The sequence below is a fragment of the Benincasa hispida genome, chromosome 4 (assembly GCF_009727055.1).
Source record: "Benincasa hispida cultivar B227 chromosome 4, ASM972705v1, whole genome shotgun sequence".
Lineage (NCBI taxonomy): Eukaryota > Viridiplantae > Streptophyta > Magnoliopsida > Cucurbitales > Cucurbitaceae > Benincasa > Benincasa hispida.
The window spans coordinates 40,769,655-40,786,734 of NC_052352.1; the positions used below are offsets into that span (position 1 = coordinate 40,769,655).

The 17,080-nt window shown below is 33.8% G+C and overlaps 1 protein-coding gene across 1 annotated transcript; it reads right to left on the reverse strand.

Annotated features, from left to right (window-relative positions):
• Positions 1 to 238: 238 nt before the first annotated feature.
• LOC120076815 (DNA polymerase alpha subunit B) lies at positions 239 to 5,478 on the reverse strand. The gene is given in 23 exon segments (XM_039030742.1): positions 239 to 824; positions 1,032 to 1,158; positions 1,256 to 1,343; positions 1,346 to 1,385; positions 2,003 to 2,044; positions 2,141 to 2,176; positions 2,247 to 2,339; positions 2,426 to 2,521; positions 2,603 to 2,707; positions 2,868 to 3,044; positions 3,121 to 3,176; positions 3,179 to 3,195; positions 3,350 to 3,429; positions 3,669 to 3,764; positions 3,854 to 4,017; positions 4,020 to 4,094; positions 4,097 to 4,126; positions 4,129 to 4,216; positions 4,600 to 4,735; positions 4,971 to 4,998; positions 5,001 to 5,045; positions 5,137 to 5,188; positions 5,190 to 5,478. Coding segments are annotated over 23 exon segments (1,854 nt in total). The 5' UTR covers positions 5,214 to 5,478; the 3' UTR covers positions 239 to 665.
• Positions 5,479 to 17,080: the final 11,602 nt, after the last annotated feature.

The window sequence follows — 17,080 nt, forward strand, 5'->3', positions numbered from 1 at the left end:
AAGTTTCTTTTATCGATACAAGTATCTCAAATGAGAAGTGCAGCTGAAACAATCAACAAGCTAGTGAAGACAAATTATAGGAAATTAATTTAAGGAAAGCCCTACAGCCTGAAGGAAAATGCATTAGACTAATTCTTTTTAAGTTTAGGCCTAGGGATAATGATAACGATAGATGGTTGAACTGTCTAAGGTATTGTCTAATTTTAAAAATTCCAACCAATATGTACATCCTCACGAGTCACGACCAAATGAGTTCTTTCTTTCTTATGTTTTTTAGTATCACAGTTCCAACGTGAATAGTGAAAGACTCGAACTTACTATCTTTGAAAAGCTACTGGTAAATAATACATTGACCAATTGAGCTTATCTAAGCTAAACGATGAATTCTTTCCTAAATTATGCTCTAACTTTCCTAAATTATGCTCTAAATAGGTTTACTTTTCATATTCGAAAGTTTTAACCACTCTGCTCTCCTCTTACACAGGGACAATAATATACACTCTGTAGCAATTTATTACAGATCTCATATCTAATCGATAATTTAATGAATTAGACTACCACTCTTGTACCTGAAACTTAAGCGCCAAGCTGAAACTGAAGGCAAACAAGTTTTGGCAGTCCAATATATGAGGCAAACAGAGAGGGCTAGACGTGAAGTCCACCGTTCATATGCTGACAACAGAAGCGTTTATCTTGTCAGGCCTACCGAAGTAATTAAGCTCTACAAAAGTGCCCCCTCCTTCACCCTTGGCCAATCTTCCGGGATTCACACATATGCATCTTGCTTGCTCTTCCTCTGAACCTCCTTCACCAAGAGAAATTACCTGACATAGTGGGAAGGTCATTGAAGCTCTTAATAACGTGTATGTTTTATCTACTTAAAGGTGAAAACATGAGGTTAAGATTGAGCTGTAGTCGTTGGTCTAGATTTATCTATAAATTGTATCAAAATTGCACATCTTTTACTTTTATTGTTGACGTAGTTTTGAGAATAAGTATATTGATGAAAGATAGAAGGCACAATCACTTACCTTCACGAAGTGTTTCATGTCGGATGGAAGAATGAGAATATCGGGTATTACAGAGATGTCAAGAGCTTTTGGGGCAAGTGAAAAGTCCAGGGGAACTCCTTCGGCTGGAGGGTATAGAGGATAAAAGCTGTTGTGCATTATAACAAGTGAAACAAGAGAAACGTAAGATAAACATTATATTAATATATTGATAATCAACATTCTGCGCCCGATATAAAACATGCCTGCGCTGGCGAAGTATATGACTTGCAAGTGTGCTCAGGCGGTCGTTGGTGACTCCCTTAGTTAGGTTTCTTGACAGCTCTTCTCCATAAGGTGTCTGAGAATATCCATGTGGCTGCAGGCTATCTTTGCCTGAATTCCATTGTCGAAGAAAATGTCATAATTCGTTTGTATGCTTTCAAAAGGAGATGGCTAGACGTCAACATGTAACAAGGCAAAACAGGAAGGGGAAAAAACAAAAAAACAAAAAACAAAAAGAGTATACTTGTTTCTTTCTAGTGTACTTGTTTTTAACAAAAAGATAACGACGAATGTTCAAAATGTCTTTTTCCCCTTTTTCTAATAGAATTAAGAAATTTCTATACATGGTATAAATTCGGTAAGTGCAGGTGCATAAAATTGTTTTCTTATTTGTAAGAAATAGAATACCAATGGACTGCTATTGTTATTCCTAATCCAGAACAAACACACATCATGGACAGACTAAAAACCAAGATGGTCCTGGTGGGATCGATCTTTTTTCCTTCTGTTTGCTTTTGTTATGTTGACGTCCTTTTTTTTTATAGTGGAGCATCCAGCGCACAATTCTTTCCTTTTTTTCTTTCTTCTTATAGTATCAAAACAACCAGCTATTAATTGATAACAAAATATTGCGAACTTCAATCTTCCAACATAGGAAAATCTTGATGAAAATGAGAAGTTCATAGAAAGCTCATTTCAGAAGGCAAAGATATGTATCCCTGATTTACCTGATTTGCTTCCAAAATGCATGGGTTTGGGAGACTGGATATCTGAACCAAAACCAACATGGTTCAACCGTAAGCATTACTCAAGAAAATGAAGCTCCATAAAATTTAGAAGTAACTCAAAGCTTAAGAATAAATTACCTGAAGTCTAAGATCAGATGGAATGTCAAAAGCAGGCTGCAGAACAAGGTGATCTTTAATAATTTAATCATTTTAAAATTGATAGATCTGCCTCAACAATTTATACCTGAGGAAAAACAAAGTCGTGATTAGCATCCCTTATAGATGGCATCAACACTACACGTGCATCAGGATCCATGTGTTCTGCATAATCTTGTACCTGAACAAAATAAAGCCAAATTTTAAAGGAAAAGAAAAAGACAAAAAAAAGTTTTTCAAAGTTAAGTATACTGTATTAATTATTACCCTTCTCAAAACTTCAAAGTTGAAAATTTCCTCAAAGCTCATCTCCACAGTTCCTCTCTTGATATCAGAATGTTCAGAATCAACAAATGGTCCAAGCTAAAAACATAAAATGTCAATGATAATAAGTTATATTGACAGGTCACTTTGTAAAATCAAAATAAACGAATGAGTATTTACCAATATTAGTAGCTGGGGAACTCTTCTTTTTGCATATGCTAATAACTCAGTCAAAGGCTCAAACAATAAGTTGTCCGTTGTTGTATAGGGGCCTGACGCAATGATCTGTTAACAAATTTTCAATAGTGTATTAAAGAAATTTACTAGATCGAATATTACCTATTCAAGTATGATATCAACTATAACATGCTGCAAGAGTTAGGACACAATGATGACTAATAAAAAGGTGACTGAAAGAACATCGGCCATTTAAAAGAACACACACCATCGATAATTCTGACGGTGTAGAAGATTGATTAATTGGTTGGATATCATGGTTCAAAGCTATCTTCTTTGCTGGAGGCAGAATGGGTCTATAGTGGCAGACAAAGGAAAAGAATCCACAAAGTTTGGATGCAATCAAGCAGTGTCCGCTAGGATTATGCCCTTCAATACCTACTACCTGCATGAAATCAATTTTTCCTGTAGGTATACTTTTTGGATGATAGCACAAATGGTATTAACATTGCATGTTGTACCTGGCCAGGAAAGATTGAAAATTGGCTTAAGTTTTGTAATTCTAGACGAACTCGCTGCCCCCTGAATGCGCGACACTATATCAGAAAAATTAAATCTTAGAGTTCAGTTGACTACTTTACCACCAGTAATAAAGTAACTCTATTGTTTACTTCCTAAACAGAAACTGTGGTGGCAATAGAAAAGTAATGCTCTTAGACGGGAAGAAAATAAACAATATTATAATAATACCTGCTTTGCAACAAGGTGGATTTATCGTTCAAGTGTCCTTCACCATCAAAATAAATCATGCCCACTGCAAACATGCTTTTCTGATACAAAGTCATACGTTAGACTTGTGGTATCGCCAAGCAAACTAAGCATTTACTCAGCATAAGTGTATCATGGTGTGAAGCATAAAGTTGTAGATAGAAGTTAAAACACAAACAGCTAGATAGACTTAGTTAGGTTTGTAGCATAACTCCTAAAACCTTAACCACCTAGCTCCTGATCAAAACTTTACATGCACTTAGTTTCATAGAGAATGCGTGCAAGACAGCAATTAAACTACCTGTGAAGCAACTGTAGGATCCACTGCTTCTTCGTAGAGCCCAGATGCAGCAAGAGCTTTAGCATGCCTCATGATTCGGTTATCAAGAGCATTAAACTATAAAAAACAGAAACTAAACCATTTTAGAACATGTATTGGAGTTGTGCCAGTGAGCCAAATACAATGCTACGATAAATAATGAATACCCTATCTTCATCCTTGTCATACATGAACCTGCAATTTGGTTCAAGTCCAAATCCCGATCCATGGATTGTCAATAAGCATCCCTGCAGGGGTTGAACCTTCTTGATAATTGCATCTTCATCATTCTCGCAATTGTCTTCCTTTTCAGCAGTCACCTTATCAGGCTGCTATTAATGTTGAACCTCACAACAAACTTTTCTGTTCTTTGGCCAAAAGGTGTCACATGCTCTGAAGGCTTTCCGAGGAGAACAAGCCTTCATTCGTGTAAGGTGTCAATCCAACCGCTCTTTGTGGAGGCTCTGAGATTTCCCATTTGGGGTCTTAAGAATGTCTCCATTTAGATCTTCATCCTCATCATTCAAATCCTAAAAGAAAAATGTTTAATTAATTTTTTACAATGATATTTGAGACATTTGTCATCCCAGTAGGGAAGTTACTATTTTTTAACGAGACACATATCAATTTAGTGATATTGTATATATTATTTATGAACAGTTATTGTTCAATATTTTCTGTTATGAGTATAGTTGGCCTTTTTCAGGCCTTTAAGTCCTGTAAAATTCCTATTTATACAGGATTACAAATTTTTTCAACCCTCCTCAAAATAACTCCACAATTTGCTGCAAGTTTTCAAATGACCCTGTCATGATTGGTATATAGACAACACAATTATATGAGGCTAAGGAGCTATATAGGTTTGGGTTGGGGGGGGGGGGGGGGGTGGCGGTGGGTTGGGGGTGAGGGAAGCATACATGTGAACATCTTTGCTCGAGTACACATGAAGATCCGGGTCCCCTTTAATGACTGCATCTTTTTGCTCATTCTGTAAATGTTGTAAAAACCCATCCATGTGTTCGATTTGCACCACTGACCCATATAATTGCCTGTACAAGACATTCAATTAGCTATTGACGGAGACAATTATCTCCAAACCCTTAAGAAATGGAGAAACAGTCACAAAACTAATAATAAAACCAGAACTCAAGCTTGTGCTAAATAATTTCAAATAATTTAGATACTTGGCACTGTAGCTCAACAGAGGGGCAAAACTCCAGAAATCAAGTAGATACTAAATCGTATGGCCATGAGGAAGAAAAATAGTTTAAGAGAAACAGCCACCTGTTGAGATAGTAGACCTCCCAGCTGAAACAATGTCCGAAGGCTTTAGGTTGTAATTAACACAGAACGTAACACCTAGTGCAAAAGAGCGAGGGATTGACAGTCAGCGGTATCCAATCATAGACATAAATGAATATAACAAACAAAAACGAGAAGTAAAGCTTACATTTCTTGAGAATCTCTTCCTCTTCATCAAACGTGAAACCACTCCTCTTGATTTTCTTCTCCGATCACTTCTTCCATGGCACTGCCTGAAACGGCCCAACTTCTAAGACACGTACTACATAGGGTTGCTACCAATGCATGCTAAAGAAAACTTCAAAGGCTAATAGGACTTAAACCTTAGATAGATTAAATCTCTTTTAAGTGAAGCAAATCTTTATTGAGGATCCCTAAAACATTTTAAAACACATAAGTTATCAGTAATACACGTTTTAAACTTCAAAGTAATATAAATTTTAAAAAATGCATAAAACTTAAATTTGTATACAAAAGCAAAACAACTATGCACTACTAAGTCTATCATGGCCCTTTTCCAGCAACCTCCATTAGTCACCTAGTACGTCCCTGTCTTTACTTGAAAGGTGAGTTAAATAAAATAATGAGTATTCAAAATACCTAGTAAATAACCTCACTATCGGGGTTGATATATGCAATGCAAGACATTAACCTTTGATTGGTGGGACCCAAACTTTTCAACATTTAAAACATTTTCTTTTATCGTTTTATCTCCAGCTTTAAGGGTACTACTCCCCCATTTCCTCTTTAAACTTTTCATGCCCAACTCCACGGTGCTAAGTAAACCCCTATTGAGACTTTCCCTTTTTTATGGTAGTTGGCATCCAGTCAGTGAGGCTGAGCCTTGGTTTACAAGCCCAACGTATAAATAGAGGGAAAATATGTATCACAGCCTTCAAATTCATAACATTTATATACAACAACCATGAATTCATACACATAAGGTATGTACCACAACCTTCAAAATCATAACTTTTAAGCACAATGGCAATGCATTCATACACTTGCATGAAGTCCCATAATGTGTTCAGTGTTCTATTGATGTAACACTTATAATTTCATGTTAATGCAACATGGACAAGCAATTCCATAGATTTCTAGCGTTTAAATCACTTACATTCAACATTATTATTTAAAGTGATTTCAGTCAGAAGAAGCAAACTTTCAAAATGCATCTCCTTTGTATTAACATGCACAATAACTTTTCACGCACTTCTCAATCACAGGAATAGCATAACCTTCTATATACATAACTTAGCATATAACGAATACGGATAGTCCTAGCCAACTACTCACACAATTCTCAACCTATCTCTAAAGCGAACTGATAGTAAAGTTGATTACCTTAATGGCAAACCAAACACTGGTTTGACCCAACTTAAAAGTCCTTTGTCGGCCTGATCCAATTTTTCATAACTAAAAACTTCAACCAAATGTACTTTGAAACTCAATCAAATGTACATTGAAACTCAATCAAATGCTATTACTTACCCAAAGGACACTTACGCGACTTTTTAACCTATTCTTGCCCAACGCTGACTTTGACTCTTGTTCGAGAAATTGCAAATAGAGGAACTTCAAAGGCTAAAGTCGAACTAACAGCACTTAAAACAAGTTCGAAAGTGAATAAAATGAGTCCTTACCCACTTATTTCTGCCGAAAAAGCTTAATTCCTTGTTGGTTCGTGTTAAAATATTTTCAAACTTATAGGTCTGAACTCTACCAACTATGGACAAAATGATTTAGAGTCATTCAGGTTGTGGGTCACGTTCAAATATTCTACAACACTCAAAACCAACGCTGCTATCGTGCTAAAATCCTCCAACCCCTTAAATCTAAAGGCAAAACATCAAAGGTAACCAAATTTGGAGTTAATTTGTCGTGGGTAACGAGTACAGAAAGTAAACGTGAAGGAAAATTCTTACTCAAGCTGCTCACTGCTAACAGCCTGCTGGACGTGGAAGATTCGACGACGCCTGAACGATTCCGATGACTGAGAGCGTGTTGCGCGGCGGCCGGCCAACCATCAGCGGAGTTGAAGGAAAAGGAATGAAAGATCTGTGAGAGAGGGAGAGAAAATCGCACGGCGATACCTGTCTCTTATACACATCTAGATGTGTATAAGAGACAGGTTGTAACGGTTTGATCCTAATCCGTGGAAAGGATTAAGTTTGCTCTTGAACTCACAAAAAAAGTGGTGTCTGTCTCTTATACACATCTAGATGTGTATAAGAGACAGCTTTTAGAGAGTTTCTCAAGTGTGTTCTTTAATTTTTCCAAACATTTTGTAAGGGTTGCTCTTGATCCGTAAAAAGAGCAGTTGTAACGGTTTGATCCTAATCCTGTCTCTTATACACATCTAGATGTGTATAAGAGACAGCATTTGTTGTGAGCTCAAAATTTGTAAATCCATTCTTTAAGAGAGTTTCTCAAGTGTGTTCTTTAATTTTTCCAAACATCTTATAAGGATGCTTTTGATAAAAGAAAAAAACAATTATAACGGTTTGATCCTAATCCGTGGAAAGGATTAAGTTTGCTCTTGAACTCACAAAAAAAGTGGTGTCAATGAGATCCTTATTCAAGATCCCAAGAGACACTTAGGAAAGTGGATGTAGGTAAAGTTTGATCAAACTACTATAAAAATTTCTGGTGTTAATTTCTCTATCCCTATACTACTTTAATTTTGCAATTAATGTGTTATTTTAGTTTATTACATGGAATTAATTACAATATTTGTTCTTGAAATTAATTTCTCATATATGCATATTTTGATTGACAGTTCTTAAATTTCTACATTTATAATCAATCTTGTTATTAAAATTAATAGGGTGCTTAAAACTGTGAGTTTCATTTTCTTGATTATTTTGGATTGGATTTATTTGCATATAATTATTATTTAAATTATTAATTAATAAAATTGTATTAATTTATTTAATTGAATCCATATTAGTAAAAAAATTTAATTAGTTTAAATAAACACTATGGACCCCTCTCTAAGGTTGCCATACCGATCTATTATTGATTAAGAGTAAGGAACTCTTCTACATAAATCATTTTTCAAATATTATTTTGATATTAAAGTATCTTATTAATATTTTGAAAAATTATTTAAAAAGTTTGATTGCTAGAGCTATGACAACTTTAGAAGGTCAATATATTGATATACCTCATATCTTTAATGGTAAAAATTTTAATGTTTGGAAAAAGAGAACGATAACATTTTTGTTTGCTATTGATTTTAATATCTTGTATATTTGCGAACATAATTTGTCAGAATTAAAATTGAATGATAAATTACTCTCTTTTAATGCACAAACCATAAATATCATATGTAGTTATTTGGATAGTAAAGTATGTGATAAAATTGTACAATTTTATTATGCATATGATATTTGGAATTTTCTTGGTCATATGTATAGTGTAGAAAATTCTATTTGTATTATTAATGATTTATTTGATGTGAAGAAGAATTATAACTCTCAAAATCAAGGAAAAATCCATAAAATAGAGAAAGATAAATGTGATAGATCTTCATTGTGCTTAATGACTCATTCGGAGAATGACTCCAGAGATGAAAGTACAAAAATGGGGTAAATCATAAAACCTCTTCTTATGATGAATTAGTTGATGCATTTGAAAGTATATGCAATGTGATCTTGAATGGTTAGCTCTAAATATGTGAAATTATCAAAGAAGTATGGAGCATTATCTCTTGAAAATAAATCTTTGATAGACGAAAATTTTTGTTTAAAGAATAGGGTTAATAACTCTTTGTTGCATGATGAGTGTTGTAATGAGAAAATTGCATTAAATGATAGAATTACTTTTCTTGAAAAAGAGACTTGATGAACTAAATCTTTATCATGTGAAATGAAAATTGATTTAAATGATTTGTGGAATGAAAATGAAAAACTTAGATCTTTCTCTTTGGAATTAAGTGATTTGCTAGTCTGAAAAATAGAATTAGTAATTTGAAAGCTAGCAATATAACATTAGAAAATGAAAAAACTTCTTTTGTTGATAAAATTAAATTTCTTGAATGTGATAGTCATGAGAAAAATGATATTTGCATATGCTTAAAGAGAAAGAATTATTTACTAACAAAGAACTTGAAATTGCAAAAGAATCCATTAAAAAAATTGACTATTGATGCACAAAAATTAGATAAGATTATTGATATGAATAAATCTTGTAACAACGAAAGGGGATTAGGCTATGTGAAGCAAAATTGTTCATCTACTTTGAAGAGTACTACTTTTGTTAAAGTCACCCCTAGTATGTATGAGATGGTTTATTTAATATGCCTAATGTTGAATTTAAATTAATGCCAAAGCATGAAAAAGGTAGAAGCATTCAGGAAAATCGAATTCTATGCATAAACAAAATCATGCTAGACCAAAATGTGCTCATAATGTGAATTTTGTGTCTAAGTATGAAAAAGGTAGATTTATGTATGAAAAATCAAATTTTGTGCCCAAACATTTTTGTGAAAAATCTAAATATATGCATAGTACTAAATTTGTGTCTAAACATGTAAATGTTAGAGATATGCATGTGAAATTAAATGTGCCTACATGCCATTATTGTGGAATTAAAGGTATTAGACCAAATTGTTTTAAATTGAGAAATGCTTCTAAAAAGAATTTATTCAATAGAAACAAAATGCAAAATCTGTGTTAAAAAGAAATTCGTGCCTAATGTGACTTGTTATTCTTGTGGCAAAATTGATCATAAATATCATACTTCTTATTTGTCGAAGATGATTGCTAGTAATTTTAGAACTAATTTTAAATAGGTTCCAAAGTCTTTACTCACTAACAATAAAAGATCTAAGAAATGGGTACCGTTAACTAGGAATTTTGTCTACAAACCCTAACTAAGCAAATAATATTTGTAAATTCACCAATCCTTCAACTTATACTAAAGGGTAGTTACAAGAGGTAAGTACGAGGTTGAATTCTCAAGAACCGAATGACTAGTTGTGATAGTTAATGAATTCCATGAAATTGAGGGGTTTTGTTTATAGAAGGAATAAAAAAGAAACATGCAAGAAATATAATTTGGGGATAAAAGTAGAGCACAAAATTGACTTGAATTTCCCAATTAAAAGATACTTGGGAATAGTTTCATTAGTTTCTAATTCTATCACTAGGTTAAAAAATATATGAAAACTCATGAATTCCACAACTTATTAGGAAAAACCTAATATTCCAATTAGTCAATCAAGAATTACATTCTCATTAACCCTAAATTAGTCAAAAACACTTCTTTCTCAACGATCTTCATGTTTAATCCTAATTTGCATTAAGAATTAGGTTCTTTGTGTTGGGGTTGATGCCCTAAATCTCGTAAGGTCCTATAGTTTGTAAACCTTGTATAAACCAACTTGTAAATGATTTATAATATATGATATTTTATTCACTTTGTCTATGAAATATATGATATTTTAGTTGCATGAACCACAAACCAATAAACTAATATCCATGGTTATCGTTGTAACTTAAACATGTATGTGGAGACATACAGGTGGATAATGTTTAAGTGATAACTTAAATGGTCTGTAGTATATGAATAAGGTACCTTATCTTGGTGGCACTATGAGTATGGCCCACTTTGTAGGTGTTACAAATATTGTAAAGTGCTAGAGATGATCTCATTCATGTATTAGATATGCGAGCAGGGATATTCTATACAAAGGAGTTTGTATAAGACCGGACCACGAAATGTTCAGTCTCATTATATAACGCCGATCATAATAGAGACTTTCATTTCACTAGGATGACCATAGATAACATGACTTTAATCCTGAGTGAGTTGTTAACTCTAGCCTATGAGGATGGTCCTTTAATTTGTATGGGTAAGAGTGGCCAAATCGCCGACTCAACAAGTCTACCATTTTAGGAATTCGTCTAATTGGTGAGTTGGGAACTTAGCAACACAAGATGAAATTCACTCATTAGGGGTAAGTAGATAAATTGCTCCCTTAAAAGCTTATTCCGGGTCTTGAACAATGTGGCGTCACACCCTCTCTTGGGTTGAGAGAGGTTTAGTCATCGTGAAACTATGATATATTGTTCATTAGAGGGATCAGTGGTACTTAAAGAGTTAAATGTAACTACTAGGGTAAAATGGTAATTTGGCCCAGCTGTACTTACGAGCAATTTGTGAAGGGTCATCGTATTGTTGATTGATTATATTCAATGGACACAGAAATATATCTATAGTACGAAGAGTGCAGCTGTCGGTTTTTAGTGGAGTGCCCAATAGTAATGAATAATGGATCATGTAATTAAAAAGTTTAATTAATTATTCACTTACTGTTGAAGCTTCAAGCTACATATCCAGGTCCATTAGGTTCCCTTGGTAGCTCAAAAGGATTTAATTGAGAATCAGTTTTTGGGTTAATTTGAATTGTTCAAATTAATAAGAGGAAATTAATTATATATAATATAATTGATATAATGTATTTGATACATTATTGATTAATCAGAGGAATAGATATTTGAATGTGATTCAAATATTTTTTTTTTCTGTGAATGAGATTCATAGATATTAAATTTAATATAAATACGATTTATATTAAATGCCATAAAATAGAGAAAAATAATTATAGTTTATATTGTATATGATGCAATGTTAAAACTATAGGTTATAAATACAATATGATAAGTTGGTTATCATATTTATTTATATTATTAATTATTTGGATAATTAATCATTTTTTCTCTCTAACCATCTTAGTGGGAGGTTGTTGATTTTTATGGCAAATGTGGAATAAATAAAATATGATTTTGATTATTCCATAACTAAGAAGCACGAATTGTGGAGAATCTATACGATAGATTGAGAGAGCATATATGATAGGCTCACTGTCTACACGATTGAGTGATCTTGCTATACGATAGTCTTCTTTTTCCTCAATCGTCCTCCTCCTCCAAACTTCTAAACTCCCTCCTAACCAAAATAGCCAAAGTCCACTACTTCTGGGTTCTCACCGTGAGAATATCGAGGTCACTAAGTGGTAGTGTCTTCCCTTTTGGTTCGAGTTTGGTTGTTGTTCGAGGGGTTCATGATTGTTTGAGGAGTTCGTGACAGTTTGAGAGATTTGCGTGAAGAAGAGTTCTTCAAAAGTATAATCACTTGAACCCTATTTCTTATTCAAAAATATATTTTAATTTTAGTTATGATACATAATCTGTATGTTTTACTGTAAATATTTGTTTTCAATCGTAATGAAATTTGGACGATCTGCTTCCACCCATAGGTTCTCTGTAAGATGAGTTTCCTCACTTTATTCTGACATCCTATGAACCAAAAAGCCTAGATTCATAGTGTGATTTATTGGATGAAACTAAATTAAGACATACAAGCATGAATTTTAGAAAAAAAGTCCCAGTTCAAGCAATGCAACCTATTTTACAATTATTTTCAGTGCCATGTAAAAATTGCATATAAGACTTCGATAAATCCGAGTCGTCAATTCATTCTTACTGAATTTTATTAAGAAAAAGCTAAAAAAATCATCCAAGAATTCATGGAATTTCATAAAGAAAATACAAAATCCTCAAGAATTAAAACTAATTAACTATTCCCAAGAGAAAGACTTACCTGGCCTTGTATTGTCTTGAATCTTCAAGCAATCAATGAGACATTACAAGTAAAGATCGAAAGAATGAAAGAATGGAGAAAAAGTTTCGAAATGGTGATTGAATCTTGAAGAAAATTTGTGAAAATGCTCTAAAATCTCTCTCTTCTGCTACGGAAACCAAATCATACCTTGAGCATAAGGCAAGGGTAACAACGCTGCTATTATGCTGACGATACTGAGGCACGTGCGTTGTTCCATCAAAATTTGTAGGGTAGCTACACTGTGCATAGTGTTGAAATGTTGCCCTGTATCCATAGCTACTGCCTTCAAGCATAATGAGGGAGCATTGAGGCAGGGTAACTACGCTGTGATGATGTAACGACCCGACCCCCTAGGACTTAAGTTAGACCGTTACTAAATATATGCATGCATGGAACTCAAAACGACACTCTTTTGTGGCGAAATAAACGCTAGTTAAATAAGGTAAGTTCAAAAGACTTTCATTAAATTCAAATATTAAAACAATAGTAGGGTACCCATAAATCATAAAGGATAAGAAATAAGTTTGAAAAACGATTCTTAAAAGTAAGTTTTAAACATCAAAACTAAAAGTTGAGAGAAACATGAAAAGAACTCTAAATCTCATGAGCGGAAGTGTAAAAACTAGTCCCAATGGCTCGATCACGAATTCCGCTTGTCCATCGCTGGTGCATCTCTACCTTTACTTGAAACAACAACATGAGAAAGAATGAGTATAAAATACCCAGTAAGTAACCCCACTACTGGGGTCAGGCTGGGCATCTATGTCCTCTAGATACCCACCTCTGGTGAAACATATAAATTGCTCTAGTCTTCATGAGACACATACATACATGAAAAACTGAGTTCTATTCTACTGCAGTTAAGTATGTCCACTATCTCTAGTAAGTCCCATAGGACCCATAACCTCTGGTGAATCCCGAAGGAAATACAATCTCTTACATACGCATGGTTATGCATACACCTCTTTCATATACACATAACCCACTTAATGTGTACCTCTTTCGTACACATGGTTAAGTATACACCTCTTTCGTATACACCTAACCTACTGAGTATGTACCTCTTTCGTATACACATAACCCACTGAATGTGTACCTCTTTCATACACCTAGTTAAGTATACACCTCTTTCTTTTCTCTCTTTTTTTTTTCACTGTCCAATTGGAACATTATCTCTTTACTAAGTTATATTTTACTTAACTCCTCTATAACTCTTATCTTTCTCACTAAAAATTTCCATCTCGTAGAATTCTCCTTTGCCAATTTGCATACTTTTAAACTGCAAAAGACTTTTGTTTCTTCAAATATGCATAACTTGGATCTCCTAATCACAATAAGACTATGGATTTAATTAATCTAGGTACTCTAAAATAATCTTCCAACCTAAACAGATAACACTTTGCTTTATCCCCTTTAAGTCTAAACTCATGTCCAACTATTTTGGCTTCCTTTAATGACGTCAACTTAGCTAGATATTCCAAAAGAATCCTTCATATCACTACACATATTTTACCTAATCCATCAAGTCGTAGTATTACCAAAGTGATTATCTTATTAATCATTTTCAAAATTCCTCTCAAAATGTTTGGTTTTAATATCTCAGAACCTTTAATAAATCCATAGTCTCTTCTTTTTCTCCTTCTTATTCATAAAACAACTTTTAACCTTATACTTGAGTATGTGGCCTATGAAGAAATTTATACTACCACCGATTGCACTATCCAACACAAAACATAACACTAGTCCTTGATCAATTCTTGTCTCGACAATTTTATTCTTTGGCTTAAACATTTAAATACCTTCATTCCTAAATTGTCATAACTCTATATAGTTTCATCAACCTCTAACATTGCTGAACTGAGGTATATATTTGTTCGTTTCTAACATAATTTCCATGAGATTAACTAGTGCCAAGTGACCTCATAATTTACTTTATTTTATTTTTCTCCTTTTGTAGTGTCGTACCTGATAATCTTCTTATAATAACTTCTAACGAGTCACTGACCTAGCATTAGAGCATAACTGGTGCATTTAAGCTAAACAAATATTTTAATGCACAACTATCATAAAACTTATAATTGATAAGATGTACCTGGCGATGACGAGGAATCCGTTCATGGGCCACAGGGACAATCTAGACTTACATAGTAAGTCAATCTACAGAACCCAAAACATGGGCTCTGATACCAACTGTAACGACCCGACCCCCTAGGACTTAAGTTAGGCCGTTACTAAATACATGTATGCATGGAACTCAAAACGACACTTGGTTATGGCGAAATAAATGCTAATTAAATAAGGTATGTTCAAAAGACTTTCATTAAATTCAAATACTAAATCAATAGTAGGGTACCTATAAATCATAAAGGATAATAAATAAATATGAAAAATGATTCTTAAAAGTAATTTTTAAACATCAAAACTAAAAATTAAGAGAAACATGAAAAGAACTTTAAATCTCATGAGCGGAAGCGTAAAAACTAGTCCCAATGGCTGGATCACGAATTCCGCTTGTCCATCGCCGGTGCATCTCTACCCTTACCTGAAACAACAACATGAGAAAGCATGAGTATAAAATATTCAGTAATCCCACTACTGGGATTTCTTTCTTTATGACCTCCTCACCACTGCTCAAGGCGCGTTCGCTTTCTGCCGTTATTGATCCTATCGTTTGGGTTAGATTTCTGTCGTTTGGGTTTTGTTTTCGTGATTTTGAATAACTCATTATACTTTGGTTAACCCATTGTGTTTCAACTTTTGAATTCAAGTCTTGTGAAGCGAATTGAGTGTTGTTTTAGTGAAGTTGGAGTTTTGTTCTTAACGAGTTTTGTAAGTGTTTTAGCTTTGTTACCTCTCTTGTGGATTTATTTTGGTTGTTTGAATAAATTTTGGGAAATGTTAATTTAGAAATGATTTTTGACGAAGCTACATATGGATAATTATTTTGAGAATATTAGTAGTGAAGTATTGTATTTTGATTCAAGCTTAATCATGTGGCCTAATTTCAAAATTATGATCTGGGGGTGATCTCAAGAATTTCATTCAAGATGAAGAATAATTTGGTTTTGGCTAATGTTTTGGACTTAAAAATTGGGAGGTTTGGAAAGGTAAATTTAGAATTGGACCACACTTAGGTAAGGTATCTGGAAAATTTTGATATTGGGTGTTGGAATTTGGCCTTAACTATTAATTTTAAGCTTGGTTTTAATGTTAGGCTTGATAAGGATTCAAGATTTATTCACAAAGATTCAATTGTTTTTGGTTCGACCTAATATCAAGGTAAAGTAATCTTCTACTAGCACTACCCACGGCCAGGGCATTAGATGTATGTTAGTTGTTAAATGAAGGTTATGGCAGAATGACAGCATGAAGATTGATAGTATAACATGATTAAAATATGTTCTGTACGAGAATCCGAATTATTTAATTTTATCACATAGGCATTGAATGCTAGCATGAGATGGTATGTGATTTCATATGGTTGTATTTAATCTGTTGATGTTGAGGATTGTAGACTGGTTACGAAGGATAATGTTTGACTGTTCTGAGACTTTAAGTAGACCGTTTAGATAAGAATATGAACGATGTTGATAATTGACTGAAGCATGTAGAATAATGAGCATGATTTAAAATTTTATGCAAATATAATTAAAGGCACGATGGGCATGACTCCTAAATCTATGACGTTAAGCAGCACTACTTACGGAAATGTCTAAAGTTGGTGAAAGTTGGAGCATTTTGTTGATGTGCTTATTGATGTGAATTTATTGATGAAAGGTGCTAATTATACTGATGATTATTTGAAAATTTCAAAGTTTTGATGTACTGAAGTTAGTGCATGAAAGTGATGTACAGAGTGGATCCATTAATGACTAGATGAATACCTACTGTTGAGGTTAACTAGCCTAACCTTGATCAGTGAGTTTTTAGAAGATTCAATGATTAGGTGAATGTTATATGTAATATAAGTTTAGATCAATCTCTTCCTTTCCACGACTATGTGAGCATAAAAATGATGCAGCGTCCAAAGTTGCTAGTACATGAAAGGATTACAAGGCTGGTGTGCATGAAAGTGGAATACATACCTAGAGGGTACTGGGGTGTACGAAGAAGGTACATACTCAGTGGTTATGTTATAACGGAAAAAGGTGTATGCTAACCATTGGTAACGAAGAGAGGTACGCATTCCTTACTTTTATAGAGAGGAATCTGGGTGTACGAAAGAGGTCATACTCAGTGGGTTATATGTTAACGAAAGAGGTGTAACATTAACTAGGATGTACGAAAGAGGTGCAACTGCAGTAGGTTAGGTATACGACAAAGAGGTGTATACTTAACCAGGTGTATCGAAGAGGTACAGCATTCAGTGGGTTATGGTATACGAAATCAGGTGGGCAGGTATACATAACTAGATGTACGAAAGAGGTCATACTCTGTAGGTTAGGTTATAACGAAAGAGGTAC